This window comes from Arvicanthis niloticus, chromosome 2 (genome assembly GCF_011762505.2).
Source record: "Arvicanthis niloticus isolate mArvNil1 chromosome 2, mArvNil1.pat.X, whole genome shotgun sequence".
NCBI classification, from domain to species: Eukaryota; Metazoa; Chordata; class Mammalia; order Rodentia; family Muridae; genus Arvicanthis; species Arvicanthis niloticus.
In genome coordinates, this window is record NC_047659.1 from 30,162,222 (window position 1) to 30,174,468 (window position 12,247).

Sequence of the window (12,247 nt, forward strand, 5' to 3'; positions counted from 1 at the left end):
CTCAGCTTCAAGATCAGTTTTGCTCGGCCCTTTTCTTCTACTGATGTCTTTCAATTACAAATGAAACCTTAGTATGACTATACCCTTGGCAGGATGATGCACCAAATGAGAGAGTTAGGAAGGAGCCTCAAGTCCCACTGTGGGGGAAGAATAAATGGATGTTGAACTACTGTGGGCAAAGCACAGTTTGGGGTATGACGGGGTCCCAGGAGGGACATATCAAGCTTAAATAATGACTGCAAATCTCAATCATTCAAGAGCTACATAAACTAGCAGTGCTTTCATAGAGAGGCTCTTATTGGTGGGAGGATTAACTGCACACCCAGCAGGCCCAGCCCACTTTTGCTGGGACAGAAAGCAGAATTTTTAAATGAGATTCATTGTTACCCACACCAGACTCATCAACTGTCTTCCGTAGGTATGATATAGTATGCCTCTCAAAGGCACATATTCTAAAAAGCCTCAGTGCCCAGAGGTACTGAGGCCTAAATAGGTCTCAGTTCATTATGGGTAGCCCCAAAGAGGAATACAGGAAGCTGGACCCTTCTGGACCTCACTCCTGAGTTTACAGTGTAAACAGTTTGCTTTACCAGGTGCTCATACTGTGATGTTTGGGACTCACCAGGGACCCTAAAGTCAGCTGATCTTGGACTAGACTTTCCAGAAGCATGAGTGAAAAAAATTGATTTCTCTATAATTGTGTCTCATCTTTCATTATCATAACAGGAAGCTGAATAACACCAGTGTAAAGACACAGTGATCTACTTTAAACTGTGTTACCACGTGACTTCTGTTGTCTGTAAATAAAAGCACCTGTTATTTCATTATCTTGACTAGTTTTACATCATGAACCAAAGATGTACATAACTCTTGGAATAATTTAAATGTATACATACATAATACACACATATCTCTATATCTATATTACACATAAAACATGCACAAAGAATTTTTATTTTGTGTTAAATATGATGGTAAATAAAAGTAAGTCTATCAGAACTGGAGAGATAGCTCAGCAGTTAAAAGCACTGGCTGCTCTTCCAGAGGTCCTGAGTTCAATTCCCAGCAACCACCTGGTGGCTTATAACCATCTGTAATTGGATCTGATGCCCTCTTCTGGTGTGTCTGAAGAGAGTGAAAGTGTATTCACATGTAAAAGATAAATAAATCTTTTTTTTTTAAGTAAGTCTGTCATCACTCTTTTATGAAGGGTATTTTGATAGAATTTTTATTCTTCTATTCAATACAATTCAAGAAACATTGAGCCTTATGCTAAGTATCATTTTAGATGCTGAAGCTGTAATGGAAGTAAAACAGATGACATTCTTATCTTCATGGGACTTTTTCATTCTCAAATATAATATTTAACATGAAATATATAAAATATAATATTTAACATGAATTACATGGCAGCATTATTGCATCATGAAATGCCATTGTAGAGGAATACTTGAGGGTTTTCTAGATATCCCTAAGATCACAAATGAAACCATAGTATTTAGTCATTAGCATGCATTGTCTAATTTAGCATCTATATAGTTTAAGTGAATACTCTCCAAAGGCTGAATTAACTAGTGGATATAGGATTTGTTTTCAACAAAGCTATCCAAGGACAGTGTGAGAATTACAATTCATCCTTGATTTTTTGAGTGAGTCTTCAGAGAGGTATTATTTTGATATAAATGTTTGACTTGTTCTTTACTATGTGTCTTTAACTGTCATGTAGATGACACATACTCTGGACCCTGCAGTTTTGAGTATTTTACATGTTCTATGGAAATAGCAATTTGAGCTAAAATGTGTGTGATTCAGGCCTCTGGCATGCTACTCCATAAATCACTGGAAATTATGTCATGCACTCAAATTTTTAATTGAGACAGACATGAGAACATGGTCGGTCTTTCTTACAAGGAGTTTAAATATAAAACTATTTAAATCTTTTCGTTTCTCTGTCTGAAGTGCATGTTGGTAATACAGGACATCTACAGCCAGTTTTTGTGTACTGTATTGTGAATACATACTAAAAATCCTTGGGGAAGAGCAGAGACCCTGAAGGAGGGACACATTCGATAACATGAAAACCATACGGAAAAGAAACCATGTACCCACATCTGGTCTGCGTCATGCTGCTATTTGGTGACTAGCTAGCTTTGAAGAAAAGTAAGCGGAGTATATCAGAGAGATAGAAAAAAAAATGCTCTGAAAATAATTGTCAGTACTAAAGTGTCTGTAGCTAATTTTTGGATGCTTCTGTTTGTAATGTCTTATGCATGACAACCATGTGTGTTTCAGGTCTGTGGAGAAAAGCAGCGTTTTGAGAAGCTGATGGAACATTTCAGGAATGAAGATAACAACATAGATTTTATGGTGAGTTATCTTGGCATTCCTTTCAACGATGCAAACTCCATGTCAAGCCCCTTTTCCTCCAAAACACATGCCACGTTCAAGTCAACACAATACAAAGCTCAGGAAAACGAGTTTAGTGATCTGCTCTCGAATGTTTCTTTACCTGTAGTCTCCGTTTCTGGTGCTCTTTCAAGTTTTATTCATTTGCTTAAAGGACAGAAATGCTGATAATTTAACAAATAAAAGGGAAAGTCACACGGTTGGGAAAAGGAAGTCATGACTTAGTGTGAATGCCCGTAGCCACCAGGTTGAGCTGCATAGAGGCCAGAGCTGGATGGAACTCTGTCCTTTCCCTCTTGAGTTTTTTTCAGTGCCCTCTGTAGACCACATGCTTGGCTTTGCTGGCAGGACCATTGGCATCTCTAGATGGATACAATGCTGATGGCTCTTCTTCCCGTGGCTTCCTTCCTGCTGGGGCTGACCTCAGGGCATTTCTAGATCCCAGCACCTACATCTGGGCTCAAGACAGAATTTCTCACAAGGCTTCCTTAGCCATTCCTCTCCCATGTACCCCTGTCCTGGTCCTTGGCCGAGTTCAGTTTTCCTAGGAAACTTCTGGACCCAGGAGTTTCTTCTGTGGAGCGCTTGCCTGCAGAGCTTGCATGCATCCTGACAGTTCTTGCACATAAAGCCCGTGCTGTAGCTGCTCAGTCATGTCTTCATTAGAATCACAGCAGCGGCTGCAAGGCTTGAAACACACTAGGTCTTTTGTGTGAAACTCATTTCTTGGGCTTCAGATTTATGTGAATCTTAGTTTCAGCTCCTTTTAAATCCGGATGGTAAAAATCCCTTATAGAGCTTTTCTTTTCTTTTCTTTTCTTTTCTTTTCTTTTCTTTTCTTTTCTTTTCTTTTCTCTTCTTTTTTTTTTTAAAGGTGTTTATTATATACATATGAACACACCATAGATATCTTCAGACACACCAGAAGAGAGCATCAGATCCCATTACAGATGGTTGTGAGCCACCATGTGGTTGCTGATAATTGAACTCAGGACGTCTGGAAGATCAGTCAGTGCACTAAACCATTGAGCCATCTCTCTAGCCCCCTTATAGAGCTTTTCTATTTCATTAGATATGGTAAAATTTTTTAAAAAATAATTATTTTATTTATTTACATTCCAGCCTTTGCCCCTCCCTCCTGGTCCCTCCGCGGACCCTCCCCTCCCCCCCAGTTTGTCACCTCATTCCCCCTCTCCCTTGCCTCCTAGAGGGTACCTACCCCCCTCCCCTACCCTCTTCCCTGTGTTGCATCTTCTCTCACTGAGACCAGACAAGGCAGTCCTCAGTTATATATGTGCTGAGGGGCCTTGGATCAGCCCCTGTATGCTGCCTGGTTAGTAGCTCAATCTCTGGGAACTCTCCAGGGTCCAGGTTAGTTGAAACTGCTGGTCTTCCTATGGGGTCACTTTCCCCTTCAGCTCCTTCAATACTTCCCCTGATTCCTCCGTAGTGGTCCTCAACTTCAGTCCAATGGTTGTGTGGAAGTATCTGCATCTGTCTCAGTCAGCTGTTGGTAGGACCTCTCAGAGGACAGCTATGCTAGGCTCCTGTCTATGTCCCTGGTTACTGCAGATGTCCTGGGAGACAGGCAGGTGATGGGGTGTGGGAGGGTATCCGGCGATGGTAATTATTTTTAAACTTAGTTTTTAAAGTATGAAATGGTAAAACAAAGGTTGCTTTTACAGTGAGTTTTTAATTCTTGTCATTAGGGTCAGGGGTCATTCAGGGTGATGTTGAAGTTGTTGATAGGTGTGTGACAAGCCCCAGGCAGTGGCTCCTTGTGAGTTTCTCTCTAATGCCTTCTCAGGAGGACGGTTCTTATTCTGACAGAGCCCAAGCTGAGACCAGCATACACAAGGCCATGCTCTTTTACATGACGGCTTCTTCTGTGAAAATCCATGGGGACCATACATGAAAAATGATGGTGGATCTTTTCTTTTTAAGGAATTATTTATCTTATGTGTACGGATACACTTGTAGCTGGCTTCAGATATACCAGAAGAAGACATGGATCCCGTTACAGATGGTTGTGAGCCACCATGTGGTTGCTGGGAATTGAACTCTTAACTGCTAAGCCATCTCTTCAGCCCCTGATTTTTTTTTTTTTTTTAAATTAAAAGTAGCCAACTATATTTAGGCCCTCTCTCTTGGCTATTGGAGTATTAGCTACTACAGCCAAGGAGCCTCTGACTCTTTGTTGTAAAAAAAAAAAAAAAATTCCTCTCTGCAATTTGTTGTGTCATACCTTGCCCACCTCACTCATTTATGATGACTGCCAAGCTGGCCACCTGCGTTTCTGCTGAAATGATCATGAACCCCTTAAAACACGTGCTCCATTTCCATACAGCCTAGACTCCATTTCCTGTCATTGTACTAACGCTCCATGCAGGTTCTAATTTCCCTGTGTATAGGCCACAGTGTGCTGTATGCCTCTGCGTGCTGGTTGTCATTTGTATGCACTGCACGTGACTCACAGGCTGTCATGAAACTCAGTGGACTTGTTTTTAGACTTGTTTTCAGAAGAGACAAGGAAAGGTATCACAGTCTAATTCTATTTTTCTCCAGAAAATGAGGCTTTTGATAAACTTCCCTGGGAATTCAGTTAGATTTTCAAGCTTCTCAAACAATGTATTCATTATATTAAACAGTATACTTTTCTTTAACATAGTATAATTTTTTGTGTGTTTTTTAATAAGTGAAAAGAACTCAGAACAAACAACAACAAAACCCCAAAACAACTTGACAAGATTTTCTTTTAAAGAGTTTTACTTATTTCATGTATATGAGTACACTGTAGCTGTCTTCAGACACACCAGAAGAGGGCATCAGATCCCTTTACAGATCCCATGTCAGCCTCCTGCTGGAAATTGAACTTAGGATCTCTAGAAGAACAGTCAGTGCTCTTAACCACTGACCCATCTCTCCAGCCCAACAGGATTTTTTTTTAATGTTTATTTAACTAGAGAACCTAAACAAGTGTTTCAGAAACTTCCAGGAGGGTCCCTTTTTTATTAAGAGAATTTATGCGTCTTCCAATGCTATCTAGCACATAACTGTTCTAGTTTCGTGTGTCATTGTGATAAAATAACCCGACAAAAAGCAACTAGAAAAGAATGTGATTTACGTGGCCTGCAATTCCAGGTTAAACGCTATCATTGTAGAGAAGTCACACCTCAAAATTATGAGACAGCTGGCCCTTGTATCACATCAGCAGTTGAACAGGAATGAATGCCTGCTTTCTTATTTGCTGGTTTGTTTTCAGATTGACTTCTCCACTCATATACACTTCAAGACCACTGTTTCTAGGGAATGGTACCACCTACAGTGGGCTACATCTTCACATATTAGTTAATTAAGCCAGTCCTCCACAGCATACAGGCTGACACACTGCACATAGAGTTTCATTAAGACTTTATTCTTAGTGATTCTAGAGTGTGTCAAGTTGAAAATTAAAATTAACCACCTGCGTAACTTATATCCTAAAAAGAATTATTCAACAAAAACAGAAGGAAAAAAAAAAAAGATAAAAGAAATAGGAGGCCTGGGAATCAAGCTCAGGAGTCAAGGACTTGCCTGATCTCATTGCCTGAGACTGAGTTTGATTCTAAGCCTTTGGGAGGGAGGAGGCACGGGGGGGGGGGGGGGTAGAAGGGTGGGGTTAAAGGGTTTTCCAAATGATGTGAATCTGGATTCCTGATTACTTTCCCTTCTTCCCAGGCCTCTGCTGGATCATGCATAGAGGGCAACCATGAGGAAGGCATTGTTCTCATCAATAGATGGGCATTGTTGAAAACATTATGGGTCTGTTGAAGTTCATTCCATCATTTAATAAAATGGGGACTGATTTTTTAATTTTTTTTTTTTCCTGAGACAGGTCTTGGTGCCAGTCTTTGGGAAAAAGTACTACATCCAAAGTGTTTATGAGCTAGCAGTTAGGAAATCCATGGAAAGGGTGATGTGAAAGCTCAGTCACTATCTTTTGGTAGGATAGAGCTCAAAGTGAATTTTTGTAGTAATTACCTTGTCGTGAGGTTCTGCATTGTGTGAATATTACTCCTCCTTGTATTAAGTTTCATATTTTTTTATGATCTATATCTCTGCGGTAATCTGTACATTTCTCTGTATACCTGTATGACCTTTTCGGAACAGCTTTCTTGAACTTAAATTTGCATATATCTCTTTCACGCATGGAAGTGTATGATTTGGCGAGTGTTAACCATTCACAGTTTAATAACTGCATTCATCCCCTTAAGAATTCCTCTGTCAGGAGCTGGAGAGATGACTCAGTGGTTAAGAGCACTGACTGCTCTTCCTGGAAGTTCTGAGTTCAATTCCCAGTCAACCACATGGTGTCTCACAACCATTTGTAATGGGGTCTTATGCCCTCTTCTGGTGTGTCTGAAGAGAGTGACAGTGTACTCACATATATAAATTAAATTAATTAATTAAAAATAAGAACCCCTCTGCCATTAAAAGCTGTTTCCCATGCTCTCTACCCTTCAGTCCTAAGTGTCTACTTATCTACTTTGTATCTCTGTTGGTTGGGGTGTTCTGCACATTTGACATGGGTAGAATCATAGAATGTTTGGTCCCCTTTCACAAGCTTGGTTTCACTTTCCATGATGTTCCCAAGTTCATCCATGCCATAACCTGCAGCAGCACTTCACTGTCACAGAATGGTCCATGGCATGGTTATCCTCATTCTGTTTATCCATCAAGTGATGGACACTGGGTGTTTTCCCATAGTTGGTTGGTATATGTGGTGCTATGAATATTTGTATACAAATTTTTATGTGACCATGTTTCTTTATTTCTCTTAGTTGGGTGATTGAATTACTAGGACAGACAGAAAACATGGTGTTTAAGATTTTGAGTAACTGCTGTTTTCAACGTGGCCACATCATGTTATATTCTCACAGGCAATGGGTGAGGGTTGGTTTTCTCTACATCTTTCCCAATATCATATACATATTTCTTACATTGTAGCCTTCCCAAGTGACTGTAAAGTGATGTCTAATTGTGGTGCCTGTTTGATTTCTTTAATTAAAAATGATGGTTTTTTTTCTTGATGATTTAGTGACATCAAGGAAAAGGGAATTGGCGTGAACTAAGTCTTGTGAAATGAAGTGCAGATTCTGGATATACTTTTGAGAGAAAGCACTTGGAGCCAATTTAACCCCTTGGAAATTTCATTTCAGGTGGCCTCTATGCAGTTTATCAATATTGTAGTCCACTCGGTAGAAGACATGAACTTCCGAGTTCATCTCCAATATGAATTTACCAAATTAGGCCTGGATGAATACTTGGATGTAAGTATAGCTGTCATTTTTGGTGTTGTTTTAAGAATGGATTGACTGCGTATTCTCAGAGGTTCATTTCCTTAGTAACTAGAGAATGCCTAAAGTGTTACGTGGTCCAGCAATTGCTATGCTAGTTACAGGGAACCAATTTGAATGATGGAGTCTGCCAGGAAGGTCGGGCTATTTACAGAATTCCTGGGACATCTGTGGGTCTACTGCCTGCAGCCTTTTAGTACTGGAGTCAGGCATTTCTGGGAGCATCGTTACAGCCTCCCTTTGCTTTTGAGCTTTGTCTGGGTCACGTCTCAATGCATCCTTCGTCAACACTGGAGAACAGTCTTTATTTTGGGTACCCTTAGGACCCTATCTGAGCAGGCAGCACCTAGCTAAGACTGTTGGAGAATGAGTTAATGTTTAGAGCATAAAGAGGCAATGAGGAAGGGACATTAGAGACTTCCTCCTGAAGCTGTTAATTCTGCTTAAAGTGCTTGTTGCTGTTGACCACATGTTTTCACTTCTTAGGTGAAAGAAGTTTAGTTTCCTTTTCTCTCTGCCACACAGATGTACCTAGGCAATTCCCTAAGGTCTTCAATAAAGAAACAGAAAGTATATGTGGTACTCACAGAAGCTTATGTTTTCCATTTCCTATGTGAATGGTGCAGTTGAATTTGGAAGAGTCCTGGTGATAGGCCTTGGATTGCTGACCTGGATTTCAGGACTTTCCCGATATCCAAATGATGGAAGGGCTTCCCTGGGCTGAGTCCTGACTTCAGCTGCCCATGTTTGTTAGGCACGAATCCAAGAAACTACACACCTTGCACCTACTTTATTGGAGGGCAGAATATATGGATATATTAACCCCTTTCCACACCCCTGGCATGGTTTGGGACTGGGGTTTGTCGTCTTTCTTCAGTGCTTCACAAATTGCAGGATTTGAGTGAAGATCTAGAGTGGGAGTTCTCATTCCTGGTTTAGGTTCAGTTTTGCTTTGGGCTCTAGGTTGTCACAGCAGCTAGTGACATTGGTCCCCATCCGATAGTTACTGCCAAGCTCAGAGAAGTCCCTTATCGCTGCTTCTCTGCTGCCCACTCTTTTTTTCAGCTCTAGATTCATGTTTCTTTCTTTCATTTTTGACTTTTAAAGTAAGATGGAATATACTCAGTTTAAAATAATTTAAACTGTCAAATTAAACCTAAGAGAAAAGGTGTTTTTCTTAAGAAAACATGCAATCTGAATTTTCTCTTAAAAATACCATGCCCCTCCCCCCAACCCTGTGCTTGTTAACTATGTTGTGTTGGCTCTGGGCCCTGATGGATAAAAGAAATCATTATAAGAACAATATTATATGCATCTGATATGTAAGTTTTCTATTTGTTTACAAAGACAGCCTTCTTTGCAAGTGATTGTTGATATGTTCATTTACTTATTGGCATCATCTGTATGCTAGATATTATTCTGGCTTCAGAGTCCCCAGAGAAAGTTGTAATGTGTGGCTCTCATGGGGAAAAGTCACTGATTTCTTAAGCATCCAGTGCCACTTGAAGAAACTGCTTTCTGAGTCACTTTGTACTTTGGTATCTTTGGCCTGGGATATAGTGAACTGGAGGACACTTTCCGTTTCATGCTTTAAGGAGCCTTGAGCTGTTCATTCAAGGCACTGTCTTAGGAAAGAAATTATAACAGGATGAGTTTAGCAATGTGTACTGAAGACAAGTATGAGTACAATCAATGGCTCCTAGCTAACTCTGTTTTGCTCCTAGCCACCGTCACCTCTCCCTAGATGCCCCTTAGATTTCACAGGGCTTATAGTTATTCTACTTCAAACCTTCCTTTAATGTCTCTGGTTTTGATTTTACTTACATAAAAAAAAATGTTTTAGCTTAGAATAGCAAGTGTTTGAGGGCAGTATCTCTCCCCCGTCCCCTCCGTGAGTGTGTGTTTGTGTGTGTGTGTCTATATATATCTCGAAATAGTATGGTCATACCTTCTTCATAGGTATGCCGCAATCCTCTTCAGGAGGATGTGTTAAGCTGTCATGGGGAAAGGTAGGCTACTTGTAACAGCTTGTGTAGAGGGTTGGGAAATTATGTTCTATGTCCACAGATAATCAATCCTCTCTTCTCTGGGATCTTTGTTTTTAGAAGCTGAAACACACAGAGAGTGACAAGCTGCAAGTACAGATTCAGGCTTACCTAGACAACGTGTTCGATGTGGGGGCTCTGTTGGAAGATGCAGAAACCAAGAATGCTGCCCTGGAGCGTGTGGAGGAACTGGAAGAAAACATCTCTCATGTAACTGCATCCTAGAGAGGGAAATGCCCTGGGGGCCAGAATGGGCCAATGCTAACTAATGTGGTAGGAGGTGAAAGGACCTAGACTATAGAAGTGAGCAGACCTCAGAGAAGCCACCTCGCTGCTTTAAAGAAGGGACAAAGACCTTGCTTTGTCTCCACTTAACTTCCTGTTTCACTTCTCCCTAGTCACACACTGGGAGCCCTAGTTGTCAACACAGAATAGGAAGGTTGACAGTGGAAGGGTTAGAGGGAAATGAAGAGAGGGACTCTGGCCTCATGGGGGAGCCTCGGAATATGACCCACCTTTTCAAAGTGCCATCAGAACCTGAGGGATAGGTTAGGGTTAGGATTAGACTGTCTTGTGTCTGATACAATCCCCATGCTCCTGTCTAAGCCATGCCTCAGGTTCTGCCCAGGTTCATGTCTACTGTAGAATATACAGGAAATAACTGAGCTTTGTCAACTGTGGTCTTCTTTGAAGAATGAAGTCTATCCTGATCTTCTTTAAGGGAATTTTGTGAACCACAAAGAAGTTAATATTAACCTAGAGCCTTTGAGATGTGAACGTATTTCATATTGAAGAGTAAATGGAGAGCAGTATTTTTCAAAAACCCATGCATCATGAGGGCCATGTTCTGTTTACCATTGCTCAATAGCGAACCTGGGGCCTTGTACATGTGAGGAAAGTGCTGCACTACTGAGCTCTTGAAAACAAAATTCTTATGACTTGCTTAGAATTTTTCTTTACTGTGAAGTGAATTGTCTCTATGTGTAAGAATATTATTTCTCTCTCTACAGAGTGGTTTTGTTTCCCCGCCATACTTTTATTTTCATACATACTTTTATACATACTAGAGTATTGCAAATGTTTATTCTATCCCTTACCATCACTGTAAAAATGGGGTTCCCCATGGCTTATAGTTAAAACAAGTTTGTAAGCCCAAAGTCCCCACTTTGAGAAGCTCTGCATTGACTTGGTTGGCATCTGATCAGTGAGAGAGTTTACAGGTTCAACTGTTTCTTTTAAAAGATTTGTTTTCTTTCTCTTTCCTTTTTCTTTTCTCTCTCTTTGAAATTGTACTCTTACCCTGTAAATCTCTAATTGTATGCCTTGGCTCCGTGGGTGTCTTTGCCTATTATTATGTCCAACGGGGAGTTGAAAGATTCTTGATTGTAGAACTTTATATGGAAACTAACTACTTAGCACAGGGCTCCCTTCCTCCCCTCATCCCATCAGTTGATTTTTATAAAAATAACTGCTATTATTGGGTAGTTCGGGCTGAAGCCATCGCACTTTGTTTAGCAGACTAAAGTGATACAGCCATGTTTTCCAGATCAAAAATTGCCAGAAGCTTTTGCCTGATGATCCTTTCTTGGGCGTGGAAGGTGGCCTTCCACTCTTCCCTCACCTTAATTTCTCCTCCTCTTAGCTCCATGACATGGAGAGAGATATGGCTATGTATGTTCAAACACTGAAAGGCTGCTGTGTGGGTTTTACAGAGGCCACCTATGCATCATTTATTCGTGATAGAAACAAATATGTCTTCAGAACCATAGTATAAACATTAATGTTTCGCCGGGTGGTGTTGGTGCATGCCTTTAATCCCAGCACTTGGGAGGCAGAGGCAGGCGGATTTCTGAGTTCGAGGCCAGCCTGGTCTACAGAGTGAGTTCCAGGACAGCCAGGACTACACAGAGAAACCCTGTCTCGAAAAACTAAAAAAAAAAAAAATAACTTTTGGAATATATGCAAGACTCTGGTGGGTCCCTGGTTGACTGGGATATATGATTCTGAGGACCAAGGACCTGATCAAAATAATCTGTGTTGTGACTGTTTCCTTGTCACAATTTCACAGTTGTCTGAAAAGCTGCAGGACACGGAGAATGAAGCCATGTCCAAGATTGTGGAACTGGAAAAGCAACTCATGCAGAGGAATAAGGAACTGGATGTCGTCCGGGTACGTGTGCTGGCCGTAGCCATCCAGATGGGCATGGCAGGGCATTCCGTGCACTTTAAGGCTGATTCAATGCAGAGCGTGTTCATTTCAGAGGAGTGCATCGATGCCGTGTATTTACTGCAACCATTTCAGAGGTGGTCCTCAAAAGTACTCATACTGTATGTGTACACATGTATGCATGATCATAAACACCAGCTCCCATATGTCCGTAAGGACATATGGGAGCAGCCATGGTTTCCTATCTGGGCGGGGCTGAGTTGATTCTGTGGGTTTTCCATATGGTTGTAAAC

General features: G+C 41.0%; 1 protein-coding gene across 10 annotated transcripts in view; it reads left to right on the forward strand.

Annotated features, from left to right (window-relative positions):
* Positions 1 to 12,247, forward strand: part of Fmnl2 (formin like 2) — a 269,603-nt gene that overhangs the window by 228,607 nt on the left and 28,749 nt on the right. For all 10 annotated transcript variants that reach the window (XM_076928747.1, XM_076928746.1, XM_076928749.1 and 7 more), the window contains 4 exons: positions 2,293 to 2,367; positions 7,605 to 7,715; positions 9,848 to 9,997; positions 11,856 to 11,957. In XM_076928747.1, coding sequence (XP_076784862.1) covers positions 2,293 to 2,367; positions 7,605 to 7,715; positions 9,848 to 9,997; positions 11,856 to 11,957 — 438 coding nt within the window. The remainder of the gene's footprint in view (positions 1 to 2,292; positions 2,368 to 7,604; positions 7,716 to 9,847; positions 9,998 to 11,855; positions 11,958 to 12,247) is intronic.